At 36.7% G+C, this 23,346-nt stretch overlaps 3 protein-coding genes across 4 annotated transcripts; 2 read left to right on the plus strand and 1 right to left on the minus strand.

Moving 5' to 3' along the window:
- Window positions 1-218: 218 nt before the first annotated feature.
- LOC114363872 (mitochondrial inner membrane protease subunit 2) lies at window positions 219-1,260 on the plus strand. Its single transcript, XM_028319731.1, has one exon. It carries the CDS (start codon window positions 422-424, stop codon window positions 914-916), a length of 495 nt encoding a protein of 164 aa, XP_028175532.1. The 5' UTR covers window positions 219-421; the 3' UTR covers window positions 917-1,260.
- Window positions 1,261-1,396: 136 nt separating this feature from the next.
- Window positions 1,397-2,851, minus strand: Tcs1 (Threonyl-carbamoyl synthesis 1). Of its 2 annotated transcripts, XM_028319733.1 has the most exons (3): window positions 2,549-2,851; window positions 2,394-2,475; window positions 1,397-2,199 (listed from the first exon to the last, which is right to left on the minus strand). In XM_028319733.1, the coding sequence occupies exons 1-3, from the start codon at window positions 2,687-2,689 to the stop codon at window positions 1,487-1,489; spliced, it is 936 nt and encodes a 311-aa protein (XP_028175534.1). In that variant the 5' UTR covers window positions 2,690-2,851; the 3' UTR covers window positions 1,397-1,486. The 2 variants fall into 2 exon arrangements, with proteins under 2 accessions (XP_028175534.1, XP_028175533.1); XM_028319732.1 differs by having other exon boundaries at window positions 1,998-2,475.
- Window positions 2,852-3,523: 672 nt separating this feature from the next.
- On the plus strand, window positions 3,524-22,967 carry LOC114363875 (ceramide synthase 5-like; the record flags this gene model as incomplete). The annotated part of the gene is made up of 7 exons (XM_028319739.1): window positions 3,524-3,954; window positions 4,392-4,512; window positions 6,721-6,741; window positions 18,872-19,093; window positions 21,243-21,464; window positions 21,771-21,889; window positions 22,789-22,967. Coding segments are annotated over exons 1-7 (1,063 nt in total), but the record flags the coding sequence as incomplete, so codon positions are not given.
- Between the last annotated feature and the right edge of the window lie 379 nt (window positions 22,968-23,346).

The following is a 23,346-nucleotide window of genomic DNA, read 5'->3' on the forward strand; positions in this document are numbered from 1 at the left end:
ACGCAAATGTAAATTTCTACATTTTTGGTGAATTTCTGTGAAATAAATCAATTTATTTTTCAATTAAAAAAATCTTTGTGAAAATGATGTGATTTGAAAATAAATTTTCGAAATTTATTTCCCAATTTCATAAAATCTCATTGAATCTCATAGATCATTAGAAGGGTTAAATAATTTTTGACAATCCCAATTTTGTTTATGGCCTTCATCGGTCATTCATTCACTCAAAATTTGACTATGCCATTTCACTGTCAATGTCAAAATGAAAGCGAAATTGAAGAATCTTTGAAAAACACTCAAAAATCCGCTCTACCTCAGCAAATATATCAGTATTCTTAAAATGAATTAAAAGGTCATCTTCCTAACCCCCTGACTATGTCCGGCAATCTTCACGTCCACCAAGTTTCGTGCCAGCATCTTCATGTGGCTAAAAAGTCTTTGCAGATCCGTGTTGTTCGGTGTTCCCATCGGCGTGACCTTCCTAGACACCGTAGGTTATGTGGCGAGGGTCGAGGGCATCTCCATGCAGCCCGCCTTGAATCCAGAGTCGAAAAACACCGATTACGTGTTCCTGTCGCGGTGGGCAGTGAAAGATTATGAGGTGAAACGCGGTGACATAATATCCCTCGTATCTCCCAAAGATCCCAACCAGAAGATTATAAAGCGCGTCGTCGCTTTGCAGGGGGACATCGTGAGTACGTTGGGCTACAAGAACCAGTATGTGAAGGTTCCGGAGGGTCATTGTTGGGTGGAAGGCGACCACACTGGTCACACACTGGACAGCAACACATTTGGGCCAGTTTCTTTAGGTTTAATTAATGCCAAAGCTGTGTGTATAGTTTGGCCGCCACAAAGATGGCAGAATCTAGAAGCCAAGCTGCCGGAGAACAGAAAACCTATTAGTGGCTCATATTAGTACAAAGTTTTAAAGGCACAAGTGTTAGTAATAGTGATGTGCTGGTTGCTTATGGAGGGTTAAGAGGGACTAATTTTAATAATTATTTATTGTGACTTCACTAGCTAATATTTAATTCATTATTTCTTTTCACTGCTTGCATTTTAGATGTTGATACTTTGATAGTATAAACTATTGATGCTGAATCCCATCACTCCCATGTTGAAAATGATTCTGATAATCTGTAGGGATCTCTCTTACTAGTCTAATGTTCAACTTGTTTTGTGATGAATAAGTTCCTTTCGTACTTATCAATTAGTTAATTAAAAATGGAATAGGCTTGTGCTTATGACTTGCCAAAATAATTAGAAAATAAAATCAAAAATAGTAAACATTTTTACAAAATTATAATTTATAAGGTTCAAATGATAGTTACTGTTGTGAATTTACGAATAAAGTTTTGTTGAACTGATAAGGTTGATTTTAATTAAAACAAACCCATAACTTTAGTTATTTATTTTCTAACTTAACAAGCTATCACAGGAGTCAATAAAATAAATTAATGTTCAACATTTTTCAATCCATTATCTTCTAAAATGGTGACAAATGTTCAACATTTTTCAATCCATTATCTTCTAAAATGGTGACAATTTTTTCATAAGAAATCCCTTTTCTTATTATCTTATATAAACCAATTTTGGACAAATCCACAACTGTAGAGCCTGTTCTGTTTTGATCCAATCCTTGGCTTAGTACTCCTCCGTCAAATACAGCCCCGAGGTGACCGTACAAGTGTTCGAATTCTTTCACGGACAATGTTGAAGGTTCATTGCTGAAGTTGGCACTAGTAAGAGCAACTGGCAAATCAAATAATTTTGTCACTTTATTTATGAAGTTATGATCTGGTATCCTGATTCCAATTTTGGCTGTAGCAGGGTTTAGGAATGGATTGTTTAAATACTTTGTTTTTTGTAAAACAACTGTGACCGGACCTGGCAGGAGACTGTTGAGTAAATCGTCACTCAGGTGTTCAGCTTCCCCCCATTTGCGTACATCCGTTACATATGTCACACATATAGCAACAGGTTTCGCTGAATCTCTGCCTTTAATGTTATACAATTTCTTTATAGCTTCAGGGCAGTTGGCACTACACGCTAAGCCATAAATGGTGTCTGTGGGGACTGCTATCACATGTCCATTGACCAACATCTCTGCAGCCTTGGAGACTGCAGATGAATCTGAGCAGGGCATGAGAGGAGCCATTTTTTCAATTTTCATCTTTGTAGAGGCACTTTGGTATCTAATTACGGAACTACAATAATACTTTAGTTTTTTAAGATAACTCATGCTAAGTCACTTGTCCATTCAAACACTATAATGTAAAGTTTTAATTGTTAATCACGCCAGTTGTGGGCACACTTGTGGTTGCAGCAACGGTAGAATGTAGTCATAGGCTCGTCTGCTGAACGAGTCTGAAGCTGCATGAAGAATGCCTTCCCGTGTGCGCATTTAGGGCAAACAGCATCGGTAGAGTCGACGTTTTCCCAGGCAGCAGCGCCACCCATAATATAGTCAAGTTCCTGCAATTTTAAAGGGTTTTGGTTAGCAAAAAGTAAAAAAATACCATAAAAAATATGTTGTGACTAATTTTACCTTCAATTTCGGGAAAGTGCGTGATGAAACTTTCCTCCTGATGTTGTAAACATAGGGACACGTGTTGCAGGCGTATCTAAGCCCAGACTCAGGGGCTTCCTCCACCATCAATATATTAGAACAAGTAGGACAGAACAACATAATTTTCACTAGAAGAACACAATTGTTTCAAGTGTCTGTGGTTGTCGAGTGATCAAAACTTTTCACATTGTACCCATTTGTGCGTTTAAAAACGTAAATAATAATGAAAAAAATCCTGTGCTGTTTTATTGACAGTTACTTTTTAGGTTATCTTTTATCTCTTTCTTTTCGTGAGATAGATATCTTATTGAATGAATGATGAACGAATGACACAATAATAAAAATTGGTATTCTCGGTAAAATTAATGAATCTTTTACTGGCAACACTAATCTGGAGATTGAGCACCGATCGTTAAAATAATAATCGGTCTATCATTCGCTTGGCTTACTACTTCATTCATTCTTTTTTTAGCTTGTTTTTTTATCACTTGTCATACTTGTCAAATTTTCATTGTCGANGTTGTCGAGTTTGGTGCGGGCAGTGTTGTTCTTGATACGGCAATTGCCGTAATATACGGCATTCAGGCATCTTAGGCACCATAAATACGGTATACGGCAGCACTTTCATTACCGTATCAAAATATACGGCAATTGAGTAAAGTAGAGTTTTATGAGTTTTTCATGTGTTTTAGTAAACAAAAAATAAATATTTCGTCTAATGGAACGCAAAAACTTGTAAACCATAGATGAAGTAGAAGCGCCACGAAAAGGAACGCCAAAAATGCAACCTTATCTCCGAGATTTTAATGTCTAAAATCGTTATTTCCTCATTTTGGTAGATTCTTCACTTTTATTCGGGTAGATTCTTGGACTAAATTATTCAAAACCTTAAAAAGTGAAGAATAAAATAAGTAAGTTTAAAAGTAGTATACGCATAGTACATAATACTTGTATTTTTTTAAATTTAAACCTTCCAAATAAACATTTTATACAATACGGCAATTTTCTTAGTTTTCCTTAAAAATCCGGCAATTTTAGAATTAGAATACGGCAACCCTAAATTTGTCAGGAACAACACTGGGTGCGGGCTGCGGATTGCAGTTGGATGTTTGTGATCGTTAAAAATCTTGGGTGTGTTCATCGCGTGATAGTATTCAATGTGGCTGTAATATCGTGAAGAGATTCACAGAAGTTTAAGTGTTAATAATGTTGCGATCTTTTCTGGATAAATTCTGGAACGAAGATGTGTGGTTGCCGCCGAACACCACTTGGGAAGACCTTACTCCAGGACCTGATAAGGCTGTGTCTTATACTTACCATTGGGATCTGCTGTATCCCATACCGTTGGCATTTGTACTCATAGCCCTTCGTTATGCTCTGAACAAGTAAGTGGTGCATTTTTCAGTTAGCAAAATGTTAGCAAATGGCTTAGTTCTGCTGGTTCCGCTTCACGAGTCAGTTTTCCGTTATTATTCGTAGTAAAACTGTGTTAGCGCACGTATTTATATTCTTTTCGGGTCTACTACACATCAGTGACAGTGAATTTATGCTTTAAATAAATATGAGAGGGCTAGGAAGTCACTGTTATGATATTATCATTAAGTTTACATAATAAAATTAAAAATTATCATTATGTGTAAAGAGAAAGCTCCACTTACAAATAAAAATAATAATACTGTAATTATGTTGTTATAATATTGCCTTAAATAATACAAAGGTGCGCTCAATTGTTAGATAGTATGAATATTATGTTGATAATTTTTAAATTTGACTTTTATGATAGGAATAAATTTTAATAAATTAATTAATTGTTTCTTTTCAGATACTGGTTCGCCCCTTTTGGCATGTCATTGGGCATCAAAAACACAAGACCAAAGAAAGCCCCTAGCAACCCCAAATTGGAGGCAGCATATCAGTTAACTCCAAAAATAAAACATAAACAGGTATTTAATTCATTATCTATACTAATATTATAAAGCTGAAGAGTTTGTTTGTTTGTTTGTTTGTTTGTTTGTTTGGTTGAACGCGCTAATCTCAGGAACTACTGGACCGATTTGAAAAATTCTTTTTGTGTTGGATAGCCCGTTAGTTCCTGAAGGCTTTAGGCTATATATCATCACGCTAAGACCAATAGGNCAACATCCCCATTCTTTAGTTGTTGCAAGAATTTCATTTTACACTAAAAGTATTTAATATTAAATTCATATTTGTCAGAAAAAGCTTTTATTAACTACATAATGGATAGGAAAATAGATGTAAAATGTTTATATTCCAATTGTTACTCCACAAAGGGAAATAACAAGGAAATAACTTATCATTATTAAACAATCTATCTAGGTAAAATTAAATAAAGCCTGTGTAACATTATTGAATGAGGAAAATATTAGTTTGGCTAGCATAACAAATTCTCATCTAACTAATCATATTATTTAATAGCACTAGCTCAGTGATTCTTGACTATTCAAAATAGAGACAAAAATGAAATGGTTGATGGAATTTAAAAAAAATCAACTTGAAAATTTCTATCAACCATTTTATATTTACCATGTTTCTGAGCAAACAAGGTGATTATTTATTTATGTAACATTTCTATTATTTTCCATTATAGTGCCATTAGTATCAGGTGAAATTAGAACTATGAAATAACTTAAACATTATTTTATTGGCAACTGTATGGCTATAGTTGCTTGATAGCAAACTGTAGATTGAATAATAAGGCTAATTTTGTTTTGTTTTTAATGAATTATCGATGTTTGCAATGTTGCTGTGTTGTGCCGTAAATTTTTGTGATACAAAACATAATTCGTTAGTTGACACGTGATGTGGGTAGATCGCAAACCCGCGAAAAATACTTGCCGCGCGCGCGGCACGTGCGTNCCGTGACTTTAGATCGTTTCATCCACGAAGACGCGCCCCACCAATTTTTGGTCGAGGGAAGCGCGGTGTGCGGGGAGTTTGATCCGAGCAATCCGAGTGTCATTATTGTACTGAGCGTGTGCACTCAAGGATAATTTGCGTGTACCGATAACACTCAAACATTAGCGGAAGAATGGTGGGGCGCATCTTAAATGAAACGAACTATATTTTCAAACCCACCACATCACGTGTCGCTTACCATAGAGCAGAATAGACCAAAGCTAGGACTTCTTAACCATAGCTGCAAAGTAATGTGAATGTGTGCATGATACATAACTATTGAGTCTCTAGTTGAAATAGTTCTTCAATAGGACTAGGTATTTAGGACGATTGCACTGGATGTGCCCCAAATTCTGCTACACTAATGTCTTAATGTGTAATGCCCTAATTCCGCATTTTTCGAAGCCTTTTATCTTAGGACAAATAAAGTTTATAAGCAGTCTTAGATGAAGCGTTTTTTCGTCGCGTACTTTGACCCAAAACGCACTGAAATGGACATATTTTATTCCCATTTACATAACCGTCGTAATACTCCCATAGGAAATCGTATCCTTTTCTTCGAATCGTGCTTCAAGTATTCTGACGTAGATTGCATTAACAGTGAATTAACAGAATGCTACTTTTAGCAGAGGCGATTATCAATGATTCCTTCCTTTCAGTGACTCACTCGATCCTTCGATCGATAGTGGAATCACTCGGCTTTTTAGCGACTTGTAGATGGAACCTACACGAATCAAATTTTCCGCAGCTAGTTTCACGTAGTACAGTCAGCCTCAAATAGTTCGTGACACCCGAAGTATCCAAAAAGTTCGCAACACGTTACACTTCTTTGTTTGTTGTGGTGTCAACATTTGGCCAGTCCAAAATCACAAAAGCCGGACTTTGTGCTTCATTTGGCCGGACATTTTACCCTAAAAGCCGGACCGGGGTGGCTCGACTTTCGGACGCCTGGCAACCCTACCTGGGACCTGGGTTATCGGCGGTCAAGCTGTAGATCCTGGCTACACAGGAGTTGCAGCGGTAGGAATAGTCCCGTGACTCTTCGATAACTAATTGATTCTTGATCGCCGATGCTAAAATTAGCATGGTTAGGAAATAAATAAATACGAAAATTCTTAGGAAATCGATTACGAAATTGACTGTTTCAGTAACTTACTGAAATTCGAAAAATACTGAATGAAAGGGCTTAATTATTGCTAGTCGTGCTTATCTAACTGTGCTTGTTTTGTTTTCAGTTGTTTTTGAGCAAGGACGAGGTAAATGTGGCACATAATGTATTGCACGTATTACATTATTTACCTATGTAGTTGCACCTCATATTAGTTTTGAGTAGTGTGTATTTTGCATGTTGATTTTGTTTAGGAATCTTCACTGTTTTCATTCCAACTAGATTTTTATGAAACGTTTTCTTCTTCATTTATAGAAGGATGATTTTTTATAATAATTTGGAATCTTTGAAGATTATAAATACTGTCGCAAATTAAACCATTAGTAGTTTTCCAGTGTAAGATGAAAACGAATTTTATTTACTTAAAAAATTACAACGTTGGCCGACACCGACATTAACTATGCACGAATGTTTTAAATTCGTTTGTCAGTTTGATTGAGTTGAATTTCATCAGTTAATATAAATAACTTGATCGTATTTTTTACAGTAAATAAGACTTGCATGACTCAAGGTTAGTAGCTGTCAAATTAATCATTAAAATGATTCAATATGAGATTCCTGTATTAACCTAGATTTTGCAATAAAAGCCATCGGGCTTAAGAGATAACGCAATTATTTGTAGCAGCTAATATTGCTCTCCACTTTATAACTTCAAAAAGTCGAATTTCAAGCTGAAACTCTGTTAAATATTTCCAAGGGTGTTGTATTTTACAATACCTATTAATTATTCTCTGCTAACAGCCTAAGTCGTTAGTCTAAAAGTAATTAGCTGTCCGAAATATTGACAGATAAAAAGTGGCTTTTTTTGCTTGGTTCAAAAAACGCTAATTAAATATTATTGGACAGGACAATAAATAGATATTAATCACAATCACTTTTCAGCATAAGATCCTACTAAATATCTGTACAGTCAGCATCAAATACTTCGTGACACCCAAAGTAGCCAAAAAGTTCGCAACACGTCTTTGTTACAATAGAATACGGTTGTGTTGTCTACTTTTTTTTTACTACTTTGGATGTCACGAACTATATGACGCTGACTGTACCTACATAATTCAGCTTCAGATCTTTATGGCTAGTCAAGTTAAAAAAGAAACAAAAATCTACCGTAATCTTTCGTCAAAATCACGGAATCTTTTTATCATTGCCACCACTTTGTAATTTATTTCGACATTAACCGACAAATCAAACCTAAAAATAAATAGTAATTGCTAATCAACGTCACGCTATGTACCACTGAATACTCGAAACTTCAATTAGAATATTTAAAAGCGATTGATCTATTGTGACTATAAATAAATCCGTGTCCGAAGAATATTTGATTACCATCATATTATACCTTTTATAGGAATCCCTAATATCGTTTAGTTTTAAAGAGCCATGTTAACAACTTTACAAAGGTCTTAGCATTTTCGTAATAATAACATATTTTAAAATATCTATTTGCTTGCTTGCCCTACAGGTGGCACGATCAAATAGTTTGAACTAAGTAAAATACTTATTTTTACGTTTTTTTTTCGAAAAATTAATAATGTTTTTCTCTTTATGTTTTTCTTGGACCCAAATTATAAATCAAGTCTAGCCGTTTTCCAACTTTGCACTTGCTTTTTTTGTCGTTTACTAATCTAAATATTTACAACATTACACATACTGTCAATTTTTTTGTAATTTAATTCTATTATTCTATTTACTTATCCTTCTGCAATTGTTCTTCATTATTGTGGCTTATAATAGCGCCAGTGTCCTTACAATATTCAAGAAACCCTTCTCCCCCATACCATTGTCTAATTCCCATATCATTAAATGCGCTAGCGCAGCCCAAAATTAACTGATGGGATTTAAACAACCCCGATGAAGACTTCATTCATAGCAATCAACTCGATGCGGGTGACGACTGCATACTTATTGATCAAACGTCATTTATCTAAATTGTTTTTATAGTCAATCGAAGAGAGCGTGTAGGATAAAACGTATATTAATAATAATGCATTGATTGACTGCCACTGGATTGAGTAAGTCAATTGACTGACGTCAAGGATTTGACGCAGAATGTAGGGAAACTTCCGTTTCTCACAAGGGGCACTTTCTCATGATGTGCATTTTGCAAAAGGTGAACTTCGCATGCTTACGACGCCAACCCGTCTGGCTAGCGTGGGGAGTGTAGGCCATATCCTCCATTTGCCTCTGGTAAATGTACATTTTGAGTGCTCATTTTGCGAAGTACACATTCTTCGTCAAACCAAGTGTCATCAAGTCCCCAATTATGTCGTCCTTATAATATTTGTACAGCAGTATTGTTCCCTGGTGCTAAATCGCCTGAAAATAATAAATTTTAACTCGCTTTCGCCTTCGCAAGCCGCAGAGGTCATATTGTTAACCGTGTCGCTTACGTACATTTACATAACATTTAAAAGACAAGCATTTAACATCTAATTTGTCTTGTTAGAGCATCATGAGTTCGCGTTTCTTTAAACATTTCCCAGGACAGAAATATCGGGAATATTGCCGATCTGGGGAAAATTCCCAGAATATGGCTGATTTAAGCATATTATAAACGGCTCTGGTAAACACTGATTTGAATTGTAAGCAATTTATTTCTTACAATTTTCATCTCTGCAATTCCTATGGTTTTACTTGTAAAATCTCTGTTGTTTCTGTAATTCTAACCTGTAACAACCTCTTAAGATGAGTTCGTTATGGTGCTTCTACTTTGACCATGGTTGTTCGCTTGAAGAACGTCTAGAGGATTATGCTGACTAGAGACTTAAATTAATATACTACTACATCATTGGTAGAAGCTTATACTTACACTAGCGGCCGCCCGCGACTTCGTACGCGTGGATCCCGTTTTACCCTCTTAGGGGTGGAGTTTCGTAAAATCCTTTCTTAGCGGATGCCTACGTCATAACATCTACCTGCATGCTAAATTTTAGCCCGATCAGTCCAGTGGTTTCGGCTGTGCGTTGATAGATCACTATGTCAGTCAGTCAGTCAGTCACCTTTGAGTTATATTATTTAGATAGATATCATGTAAATTGTAACAACCAAGAACTTCGTAACTTTAACAAGTTTTTATCCACAAAGTTTTTAATATCAAAGTGGAAGTCTGAAAGTGAACTTCCGACCTCGAAGTCTTTCACTTAGCGGTCGGGAAAGTCCAACTTTGTAGAAGTTTGTTGAACTGTTGAACCTTGGGGAGAACTTGAAACTTTTTATTGATCGCTGTTTCTTCGCTGGAAATCAAATGTAGATGGGTTTTATTGATTCCGTCGTTGTTACTGTGTTTTGACGAGACATACCTTTGACGTGCTTGTCTTGATATTCTGTTCGTTTGATGGACGGCGTTTTCAAGGTTACCAACTGTGGTGGTTACATAGGTGACTTTCATACATTGTTATTATTGTAAATGCAAACTGCAAATCATTATTTTTCTCAGTAAACTCATTTTACGTCTATCCAATCAGTTTTTTTAATTACTCATTTTTGGAGTCTATCTCTACATGTAAAAACTGATGCAATCAACTGAAGAATAATTCCCATACCTAAAGATCTTCAGAATGTGTAGGTTTCAAAGGTTTAAGTAATTAAAGAAATCTTAAAACGTGCAAGTCTTTAAAATAATAATCTACTGGCATCCCTTTTATGGGCTGTCAAAACATTGTTTCTTAGACTTTGTATGAGAAAGGTGATTTCAAAGCTATTAAACTGAAACAAAGTAAAAGCAAGCCAAAGATCAGCTAGATGTCATTGAGACAAAGTAGGACTTGGCTTCGGCTTTCTACCTGTAAAAACATTTGCAAATAATTTCTGTTTTTCAGAAATGACCTTTAACATCAAAACTTAAACATTCGTTAAAAATGTGCTGTTTTCGTCAATATTAAGGAGTTTCTGTTCAAAAAGGGCTATTTCCTCAGTAAATCGAAAAAGTATATACTACATTACTACCTGTGTCAATAACATTCAGTAATTTCTGAAAAGAGCCTTTGTTGAACTGCAATTTTAAAAGGAAATAGGTATTTTTGGTCAAGCTTGTACATAGGGCATGATGGGAACTGAGCTTCTAAAACGGATTCAAAAAATCCAAAAATCATCCAAAGTAGCAATAGCCCCTTTTCAACAGACGCTCCTAATTTCTTTAGGAAAGCCAATAGCCATAGACATTTTTATCTCAAAGGGTGTGTCTTCCGGAACTGTATATCGCACTATCTATACTGTCTACTGATAACTTAATCTTTCGTGGTGCAGGTGTGAAGATACTAACTGCAGAGTGCAGTGGAATACATAACGGAATCAATATGAATACGCGCTATGGAAATAGCGGTGAACCAGTGGGCCGTGGATTGAAAAAACTGCTCAGTGTTACATTGAGAAAATTTCATTGAATGTTTAATTAAGAAACAGTTACCGGCATAGCAAAATACTTAATTAGCCGAAGCTGAAAGTCAAAATTCCTATATTTGCATAGACTATTAAATAGTGCTTACAGACCGTCAAATCTATATATATAAAAGAAAGTCGTGTTAGTTACTTCGCTTATAACTCAAGAACGGCTGAACCGATTTAGCTGAAAATTGGCAGGGAGGTAGTTTAGAGCCAGGAGAAGGACATAGGATACTTTTTATCCCGTTCGAAATTAAAAAAAAGTCTGCTTATTTATTGCCATTAGGCGGAACAAAGTTCGCCGGGTCAGCTAGTATTATACTAAAAATAAAAGACTGATAAAAAAAACTTAAAATGCTCTTAAGGAACCTTAACAATACTTACCATTGTCTCATACCTTTTTGCCCTACCATCGTGTGTGGAATAGCAATAAAGAATTGAATTGAATTGGCAAGTGCTAAGAAGAAACGCCGCTACAAACCGCTGCAAAACGCCCCTACAAACGCAGCTACACCACTGTCTGCCGGTATGCCGTTGAAATTAGTTAATCTCGAATTCTAACTTAGATTCAAGTTTGTGATTGCCCAAATGTCAGCATTTCAATCACTGCTTGAAATCTTTAAATTGATTGGAGGAGAGACTCAAGTTTGTTGAAATTCCTTTTTAATTTTTTCACTTACTGTTAAGTACCGATGAATAGTATCAGCACTTGAGTTCAAGTACCTACTGATTTGATTATAACCTTTTAAACCGAAATATTAGACGATAGAGGTCACCATAAATTATGAACCATAAATTATTCGACCGGCCTCGATTAAAATCACATTCCAGTCCAGTACAATAAAACCTCTGTATTGCCACAAATTATAGTACAGGCAGCACATCAAGTTAGATACTGTGCGGTCTTATTTCGTTGTAGTAAGTGCTATTTTGCTCCAAAAATAAATAGTTTGATGTGCTGTTGACTGCATTAGCTATTATATGTAACAAAGTATTATCCCTATAGATAGGTTTCGTGTTGTCTTTATTTAATTATGTATCGCTTATGAATATTGATGTTGATATACGTTGATGATCTTTTTATGTTTTTTTTAAATTTCGTAAGTTAAATACTTTGGTGTGTTAAGTGTTTAGCTTTCTTTGAGTCTGCATATTTTTAGCCGACTTCAACAAAAGGAGGTTCTCAATTCGGTTGGTGTAATTTTACGGGATCACTTTTAATTATAGAGTCTGACAGATTTTTTGACCGGTGCATTGATTATGAAAATAATTAATATCGTGACAATGGCTTTTGATAAACCTATCGTACAATGTTAGCTACCCCATAAAATGTCCGCTGGAATCCCATATCCTTGTATTCGCCGTATCTTATAAATCAATAATTTACAAGCGCATGCTAAATGAATGTGGTTCGATAAATGAGTAGCACATTTTCTATACTAATGGAAAATATTCATGCACGTAAATTAGCAGTTCGACCTCTAGAATATCAAAGGTTTTTTTTGTTACGATTAATCCCTTTAAACACTTATGGTAAGCTAAATATGCTTGTGTTACGAATGCGTTCACCACAATAGTCCAGGGGCGGTGGGATTCAAACCCGCGTTCCTCGGACTTCGATTCTGCTAGTCTGACACAAACACCATGCATTGGGTCATTATCGCTTCAGAGATAAGAGTCGTACAAAGCTTTGAATGATCTTTACCGACTGTTTAACCAATATAAAAGGCTTTCTAGGCTCGTCACTTATCACGCTTAACTCAACATTCTTAACACTTATCATTTCCTTGGACTGAATTCGGAATATTAGCGCGGACTTGCGCAAGCGCACTCTATGGTCAAATAGAAAACGAACTCATTACCAAATAGTTGATCACCTCGCTGAAACAGTTAACGACCTTATGCTTATACTTTTAAGAGCATTCCAACTGCAAATTCCTGTGACTACTCTCTGAAAATATGTTTGCATCCGAATATGCATCGTCTTCATTTACAATAGAGTCGTTTTAAGAAGTCCATTGAGAACAGAGCAAATCACAGAGCATTTAAGACAATGAGCGTTCATTGAGACCCCAATTATCGCCTACAAAAATAAGCCTTGGACTTTATAGCGTGACCCAGTTGGGGTGCTAACACTATACGTTTGTATTGCGGGTTCGGGGTAATTAGGTTATCTGATGGAGGTGCGCCCATCGTCAAATTCAAACATATTGCCCTCTTTTGGATCGGGATACCTTTCCAAACTGTTGGGAGTTAAAACTATCTAACTTATTTCTAGGACTTCTAAATGAGTGGAACTTTCTTCGCGTAGGTCTACATACTTTTACTTACAACTTTTCCAAAAAGTGTCCTTATTACAACATTGACAACATTTACATGCGTACTTTTTGAAGACAATTTAGTGGATTCATCATGTTCTGCTTATCATGATCCTATACGATAAGAAAATGCGGAACGTCTTGACATTAAGCCTCTCTGATGGTCGACAAAGTTTGTGTCCTCATTTACATTAAGTACCTACACATTTTGTTTGTATACGAAATGGGTACATTAAATTACGTGCGTGACTATAGATCGTTTCATCCACGAAGACGCGCCCCACCAATTTTTGGTCGAGGGAAGCGCGGGGTGCGGGGAGTTTGATCCGAGCAATCCGAGCGTCATTATTGTAGTGAGCGTGTGCACTCAAGGATAATTTGGATGTACCGATAACACTCAAACATTAGCGGAAGAATGGTGGGGCGCATCTTATGAAACGAACTATATTTTCAAACCCACCACATCACGTGTCGCTTACCATAAAGCAGAATAGACCAAAGCTAGGACTTCTTAACCATAGCTTCAAAGTAATGTGAACGTGTGCATGATAAATAACTATTGAGTCTCTAGTCGAAATAGTTCTTCAATAGCAATAGGGCTAGGTATTTAGGACGATTGCACTGGATGTGCCCCAAATTCTGCTACACTAATGTCTTAATGTGTAATGCCCTAATTCCGCATTTTTCGAAGCCGAGCTTTTTTTCTTAAGCAGTCATAGATGAAGCGTTTTTTCGTCGCGTAATTTGAACCAAAACGCACTGAATCGGACATATTTTATTCCCATTTACATAAGCGTCGTAATACTCCCATAGGAAATCGTATCCTCTTCTTCGAATCGTGCTTCAAGTATTATTTCTGACGTAGATTGCATTATCAGTGAATTAACAGAATGCTATTTTTAGCAGCGGCGATTTATCGATGATTCCTTTCAGTGACTCACTCGATCCTTCGATCGATAGTGGAATCACTCGGCTTTTTAGACACTTGTAGATGGAACCTACTACGAATCACAAATTTTCCGCCGCTAGTTTTACGTAGTACAGTCAGCCTCAAATAGTTTGTGACACCCGAAGTAGCCAAAAAGTTCGCAACACGTCATTGTTGTGTTTTCGAATTTTTTGGCCAGTTTGGGTGTCACGAACTTTTTGACGTTGACTATACTAGTATATAGTTTATTCTATGCATGAACTAAAGATATTGCTCAAAATTTTGTAGTCGGTTTCGTTCGTTCCGTACCGGTACTGACTCTTCGATATTTCTGATTAATTTCTTTGCGGGTCCAATGACAGTTTAACTTTCCCCCGGGACAAACTTGACCTTCACTGGTTGGGTTATCGGCGGTCAAGCTGTAGATCCTGGCTACACAGGAGTTGCAGCGGTGGGAAAGAGAGGTGGGAATAGTCCCGTGACTTCGATAACTAATTGATTCTTGATCGCCGATGCTAAAATTAGCATGGTTTGGCAATAAATAAATACGAAAATTCTTAGGAAATCGATTACGAAATTGACTGTTTCAGTAACTTACTGAAATTCGAAAAATACTGAATGAAAGGGCTTAATTATTGCTAGTCGTGCTTACCTAACTGTGCTTGTTTTGTTTTCAGTTGTTTTTGAGCAAGGACGAGGTAAATGTGGCACATAATGTATTGCACGTATTACATTATTTACCTATGTAGTTGCACCTCATTAGTAGTTTTGAGTAGTGTGTATTTTGCATGTTGATTTTTGTTTAGGAATCTTCACTGTTTTCATTCCAACTAGATTTTTATAAGAAACGTTTTCTTCATTTCTTAAAAGGATGTTTTTTTATAATCATTTGGAATCTTTAAAGATTATAAATACTGTCGCAAATGAAACCATTAGTAGTTTTTAAGATGAAAACGAATTTTATTTACTTAATAAATTACAACGTTGGCCGACACCGACATTAACTATGCACGAATGTTAAATTCGTTTGTCAGTTTGATTGAGTTGAATTTCATCAGTTAATAAATAACTAAATCGTATTTTTTATCGTAAATGAAACTTGCATGACATCAAGGCTAGTAGCTGTCCAATTAATCATTAAAATTATTTATTATGAGATTCCTGTAAACCGAGATTTTGCAATAAAAGCCATCGGGCTTAAGAGATAACGCAATTATTTGTAGCAGCTAATATTTCCCTCCACTTTATAACTTCAAAAAGTCGAATTTCAAGCTGAAACTCCTATAAATATTTCCAAGGGTGTTGAATTTTACAAAACCTATCAATTATTCTCTGCTAACAGCCCAAGTCGTTAGTCTAAAAGTAATTAGCTGTCCGAAATATTGTCAGCTAAAAATGGCTGTTTTTGTTTAGTTCAGGAAACGCTAATTAAATATTATTGGACAGGACAATAAATAGATATTAATCACAAACACTTTTAAGTTCCTACTAAATATCTGTACAGTGTACAGTCAACGTCAAATACTTCGTGACACCCGAAGTAGCCAAAAAGTTCGCAACACGTCTTTGTTACAATAGAATACGGTTTTTTTGTCAACTTTTTGGCCACTTTGATGTCACGAACTATTTGACGCTGACTGTATGTACCTACTTACATAGAGCTTCAGACGTTAAAAAAGACGAAAATCTAAAAATCTTTTCGTCATCGCGTCCACTTTGTTATTTAATTTACTTTTATTAAGCGACAGATCAAACCTAAAAATAAATAGTAATTGCTAATTAACGTCACGCTATGTAGCACTGAATACTCGAAACTTCAATTAGTATATTTAAAAGCGATTGATCGATTGTGACNTTTAAATTAATGGGACTGCTTACTGCGTCGGTTCTCCTACTTTTCATATGCTAACTGCAGGATTTGTAGAAAAAGCGCATGATAAATACTTTGGAGAGTTTCTGTTTGTTCCCTTGAAACCTTTGTATTTGTTTTTTCATTATGTGGGATATTATGATGAGCTCTTTACCATCATTCAATTGCTGTCAAATAATCCTGTCTAGAACTCTAGTTCAAAACCCAGGATTTAAATTTTAGTTGACCTCACAATAACATCTTCAAGGATAAAGATTAAACTGAAAAAGGTAAAGCTGCTTTCTCGGTTAAATCCATCCATAAAGTCCTATCAGATTTCCCGACGATAACACTTATCAGTCCTACTCATGCGTATGCAATTGTTTCATAACGATAACGAACTGTGTCAACACACCTGAATGACGTTATGTACATTTAATTGATAAAAATCACGATTTTACTACCCATATCGATTATCGAGTTGAGGGTTTGTAATCGGAAGCCGAATTCTTGAGCGATGACTTCGTTATGGATTTAATTGATAACATATTTTTTACATGAGAACCAACTTCTTTTAATTGAATCATATTTTGTACCGTTAATAATTGTCATATTATTTTAGCAAAATAACACTTATCAAAATTATAAGATGGCACGTTTCATGTGCCATCTTCCATATTTATCGTCGTTAATATCAAGAGACGCGCATAAATAAACGATATAGCGATCCCCTTGAATATTTTTCAAGTTTTATGAAGCTTTTGATATTGTTTAGCCAGACAACAATGTCAATGATGCACATTTCATTTAATGCGACACCAATACAATAATACAATTGTCATTCTATACGGCAATCTGCCCCATTCTTTCAAGTTAGCACACTGAATACTCAAGCGATCTAGATCTTCGAGGTATTCCCAAGGGTACGACCTTGGGACCGTAATTACAATAGCAGTAATAATTACAAAGTGACTTTAAATTTCTTTGTCTACACATTTATTTGACATCGAATGAACTAATATGCGTGTCGAACTAGTGGATACATTTTCGGTTTAATACAAGGTACACAAGTAGAATATAAGTAACAGATTTCACACTTTATAATAGTGATTTTACTAAGTAGGTACTGGTCTTATCTAATCCAATAAAATTATTTTAAATTGGATTAAAATACGAATTCGTCGAAGACAATAAAGCAACTCAAAGTTTAATGATTATTGTTACTAATAGAAGGAAATCTAAACAATCGATTATAATTATCTGGTTTTTTTAAAAAATAACTCTTTATCGCTTAGTTTTGATGGATCGTGCGAGTTTCATTGATATGGCTTTAGTATCCTTAGCAACAGTAGTTCAGTGTTTAAATACATTTTATTTTGTACAAAATAATTTATAGTTACCATGCTGTAATAAACTTTTCGAAATGAACTTATGTTGTTCGAATATTTTGACATATTTATTTTAATGTGCTGGTCACGATGTCATGCTTTATTGTTTCTAATCCTTTTAAACGCTTGTAGTAAAGTTTTACATTGTATGTAGTGTTTAACATTACGGGAAATGTTATTTGCTAGTGAAGATAATGAGAATAAACGTAACTTGTTTCGGTTATATTGCAGTGACGTCCTAATTTTTAGAAATATGTCGAACAGTTTAATAATGAAATGGTTAAAAGATTGGATATTGATTAAACTCCATTTGATAAAGTTGTTTTCTAACCAACGGACGTAGATTTCTGGACAAAGACCTCCCCAAGGATTACCACTACGACCTTTACTCTTATTGATTCTATAATATAAATATTTCGATATCGTAAATGGTTTCTGTGTAAAAGCGTTTTATAAAAATCTATTTGCAGAAAATTATTGGCTTTTATGACTGTCAACAAAGTCTAAAGGCGCGCGCGCACGTGTGACATTTGTCATTATGACAGTTTGTTGCTCTTTTTCTCTTAATAAAAGTGTAAAAGAAAAAGATATACCGCCTTATACGTAGCCTTGTAATCACACTTTACCCCTGAAGAATAAATAATTATTACAACTGCATCGTTATCACCACAAATGAGTTATCACAAAACTTTCTACTCACCATTTATCTTTGCACTGATATCGTTGTTTACTTCAACCACGTAAATTATACACTCACGTTTTGAAACTGCTTTAGCACATTTTGAACCCTAAAGCGTTGGCACGAGTAAAGAATTAGTCAAATTATCGAAGTAATCGAATCTATTTACAACAGCACATCAATAGTAACACGTTGATCTAAGATCGCCCTTATTTCAACAGAAATAATGGCGACTTTTGCAAAGCAACTGTCACGCTTGAATCAACGAATATAATAAAAAGTTAAGAGTTATTAAAATTCAGTAATTCATGAAAATAAATTATTGCTCTGACATATCTATTGAAATTAAAATTTGTCTCGCACGCAATCGACCTTTGTTGTTATAAGTAAACCCAAAAAGTAAACGCAATTTATGTATAAATATGATTTCTTGCAAATAAAGTGAAGTTAATCGATTCAATTGATTACGTATAAGTAATTTCTATAACAAATTCTATCTAAGATTATGATTTAGACGATTGACAATATTTAAGAACTTGCTCACTTTTCTGCAAAAACGCACGTGATATCTCATACACTGCACGTAACGTAGAACAGGTTGTGTTGCACGCTTCCATATACTTAACAAAACCAACCTAAAATATACAGGACTCATCCTCAAATTCTGTTCTTCCAGATCCTATCCCTTTCTAAGCAAGTGGATCTGACAGAGAGGCAAGTGGAGCGATGGTGGCGCCTGCGCCGCAGCCAGGACAAGCCGTCGAATCTGGTGAAGTTCTGCGAGAACCTATGGCTATGTACCTTCTATCTGTACAACTTCTCTTATGGCGTCTTCGTGCTGTGGGACAAGGACTGGTTGTGGGACATCGATCAGTGCTATGTGGGGTATCCTCATCAGGTCAGTTGAGTAGATTTTTTTTATCCACAACGAGGAAGCTCTTGGCCAGTATCTCACCTGATGGTAAGTGACGATCAGGCCGAAGGTGGGAGCGAGCTTCACCCGGAATCCTCAACCACGGATCTATTGATATTGGACTTTTTGCGAATGGAGATGTAGGAATTGGATGTTTTGATATTTTTTGCCGGTTGGATTAAAAATTCAATCCAGCGACTTGGCCCGTGGACCAAGCTAAAAGTGGGCCAAGTCACTGGAAGACTCCTAGGTGGACCGACGATCTGGTGAAGGTCACGGGAACTACCTGCCTGGATGCGGACAGTGCAGGAGCGGTCGTTAAGGAAATTCTTCGGAGGACTTGGTCCAGCAGTGGACGTCATTGAAACGATAAAGATGCAATTAAGAAAATGCCTCGAACGAACAAGCAATTAAGAAAAGTTATTAGTACCTATTCTTATTTGAATGAATAAATAGTTCTCGATATGAAACATTATAATATGATTTTATCGATGACGTTTTTACTGCTTATAAAAAGTTAAACGCGCATATATTTTTATTGATGATTGACCCCAATCACTGAGGTTACCTATGTAGTTGTGGAATGTCATCTTAGCAGTTCCACTAGAGATAACTATTTTATTGCACTTGGTTTGGTCTCTCGACAGTTGAAACAATACTAAAATGTTATTCATCATGACATTATGCAAATGGTACTTACTTGCGTTCATTATCATCTTTTATTTATGACAACGGTATATTGTAAGGGGCGTCGTATTTTGGATATATAAAATATCGCCTTAAAACAACTAAAAAGGTTATACAAGATAGCGAGGGAAGTCGATCCTTAACTTCAAAATCCTCTTAGAGGGCGTTTATTAATTACGTAGGTGATGTTGGCCTCTTTCCCCTTGGTGAGATATCGTGAGATTTAGCTTGACTCCCTCTCCCTCACGTAAGATTTTGTGAGAATCGGCTTGATTGAACCCCTCCCCCCTTAAACGCCTCACTTAATATCCAATGGCAGTCTAACTTTCCCCTGGGACATACTTGGCCTTCACTGTCTAGCTGTAGTAGAACACAGACAGATCACAGAAACTAAAGGAAGATGTGACAAGGGGGCGGAGCCGGTGTCGCAGCAATATGCCCAAAAACAGAACACATTGCTCGTGACATCAATGATGACAGCAGCGAAGTCATAATGTAAACAGTTTACATTGTTTGCGTTAATACTAAAGAATTATTCGAACGTTGAGTACTGATACCGCAGTGGATAATGAGCACATATTTTGATTACTTTGTGTCTGTGAATTTCTAATGCGAGACTTGAGTTTCGAACTCAGCGCATTAGTTGGCATCTCTCTATACAGGGTGGAAACGTTAAGTGATCTCACTCGATTATTTCTAAACTATACAGGATATCGAAAAACTGATTACTGATTCTGAAAGTGCTTCACAAGCTCTTTCAAATGGTACTAATAATAGGTTCCAGAATAAACTGGATCTATCAGAAAATTCAATGTTTCCAGCTTCCATACATTTAGTAAAACCATGTAATATTAAAAACTATTCAAGATATTCAAAAACTGGTTACTGATCCTGAAAGTGCTTCACGTGCTCTATCCAACGGTACCAATAATAGGTTACAAAATAAACTGCATCCATCCGAAAATTCAATGTTTCCAGCTTCCATACATTTAAAACAGCCACAGTCATGGCACTCATGTCTTGATAATATTATAGCAAGTAATGGCTAAAACCAATGTTTTCCAAGAATAATTTTAAATAAGAATGCAATTTATCAGTTAATTTGAAGTGTTTATTATTTAATAAAAAAAATACTACTGATATTGTTTGGCTGGCATACATTTAGTATGGAGGCGGAAAACATTAAATTTTCGGATAGATCCAGTTAATTCTGTAACCTATTATTGGTACCGTTGGATAGTGCTCGTGAAGCACTTTCAGGATTAGTAACCAGTTTTTCGATATCTTGTATAGTTTAGAAATAATCGAATGAGATCACTTATCGTTTCCACCCTGTATATCTCTTTTCTGTAGAACCTAGTTACATAAGAGTTAAAGTTATAACTGTGGGTACGAGAATTAGGAATAGTCCCGTGTAGATGTCACACCCACCTTTCTTCATTTCCAGGGTTACACCAACGATGTATGGTGGTACTACATGATCTCATCAGCCTTCTACTGGTCTCTGACCTTCTCCCACTTCTGGGACGTGCGCCGCAAGGACTTCTGGCAGATGTTCGTCCACCACGTGGCCACCATCGCTCTGCTGACCTTCAGCTGGGTCTGCAACCTGCACAGGATCGGGACTTTGGTGCTGCTGCTGCATGATTTCGCTGATATATTTTTAGTGGTGAGTGTTGGGAAATAGATTTTATTGCAGTGTATTTAGAGTCTGGTTTTGTTGCAGTTTCCGCTCGTGTTTAAGATTCATTTTAGTGTGAACTGCGCAAGAGTTGAGTGGACTTCGCTATGGCCAAAGAGGGACTCACAAAGTTTGTTGCAGTCTGGAATAAATTAATCACGATAATATTGTCTTTATTTGGNCTAGTTCACAGACTAAAAATATTTTTATGTCAGTTGGCCATTTTTGATGACATTTCTGCTGATTTCTAAAAAATTAGACTATAGTTAATGTATTTCTGTTGCAATATTCCAGGCGGCCAAGGCGGCCAAATACGCGAACTTCCAAAGACTGTGCGACGTGATATTCGCCGTGTTCACGGTCGCGTGGATTGTCACGCGGCTGGGCTTCTATCCCTTCTACATTATATGGAGGTACGGTTGCTGTGTTGTTATTATTATACAAATACTATAGGGTTCAGCCCTGACCCAGTTTTAAATTGCCTGATCCTTTGGTAGGTCTTTATCATATTTAAGATTATAGCAGCTGCACTGCGTCCATTTCCTTATGCCCATAGCCAAAACAATATACACAGATTATGGAGCAAACTTCAAGAAACATGAGGCAAGACCGACTCATCACGGGTTCAGTCACACGCAGGCACAAGATATTCTCCACCAAAAGTGGTCTAGCACCAATGATATAGAATCCATGAAATACCTACCTACTGTGTGAATTCGACACCCTGTCTAGAATTAGGATAGGTCTTTTAGGGTTTGGTTATAGGGCATCTGAAAACAGGAACATAGTTATCTAAAAGGGAGAGAGAGAGAGTTCTTGAGAGCCTTCCATCACCGGGGAACCAGACGCAGGTTAGCGTACCATCCCTACATTGTCGACATTCCACCAGCTCGCACTAAGCGTTTCGAAGACTCTTTTATAATGCGAACAGCTAGGGACTGAAACTCGCTGCCTGCTGCGGAGTTCCTTAATTTCCTGAACACAATAATCCGGGCCTTTTCAAGGCGAAAGTGAATAGGCACTTACAGGGCAGATATGTACCATCCTAGACTGCATCTCACCGCCAGGTGCGATTGCGGTCAAATACCTGCCTTGTCTTGCATAAAAAAAAGAGTTTTTGTGACAGGAATAAGGAAAGGGGAAGTGCATATCTAAGGTGGCCCCAAATATGATTCTTCTTATTCGTTACGCTCTTGGCAGAGCCGTCGTGGTCACGTTGAGGCGTTGTTCACATCGGTTGTAGAGGCGGATACAACTCAACAAATATGATTAGGTAGAAATTTTTGGTATTAATGTAATATTTTCCTTTCAGCACATCGATCCGCGCGCCAATGCTGCTGCCGATGTTCGCAGCGTACTACATCTTCAACGCCATGCTGTGCTTCTTGTTAGCGCTGCACGTGCTATGGAGCTGGCTCATCCTGCAGGTCGCCTACAAGGCCATCAGCGCGGGGCAGGTATGGACCTTATGCCGCGGGGATACGGCGCACAGTGCGATGATGTTTTGTAGAGCTGACTCAAATCTTTAGGTCGACTCTAGACCTTATGCTGTGGGTAAAAAGCTCAGTGTGCGATGCTGTGGAGCTGGTTCATTCTACGCGGAGTGGTTAAGACTTAAGAGCGCTTTCGTGTTATTTCCAAATCCGAATCCGTTACAATACGGAGTAATCGTAGAACTATTTGTATAGTAGTTTACACACTAGATCCGAAATCCATCGTCCGATTTATCTAAAGCCCGGTCTGCGAGCACGTAGAATTTTGTTCAATGACCCCAAGCCACCCATCCTTATCGCTCGCGCATAATTATGTTGCTGTCGCGCTCGCACACTCACTGCGGGCGCCCGTCGCACAGTCGCGACAGAAATATAAT

Source organism: Ostrinia furnacalis, unplaced genomic scaffold (genome assembly GCF_004193835.3).
Source record: "Ostrinia furnacalis isolate ACB-3 unplaced genomic scaffold, ASM419383v2 OfSCF7323, whole genome shotgun sequence".
NCBI classification, from domain to species: Eukaryota; Metazoa; Arthropoda; class Insecta; order Lepidoptera; family Crambidae; genus Ostrinia; species Ostrinia furnacalis.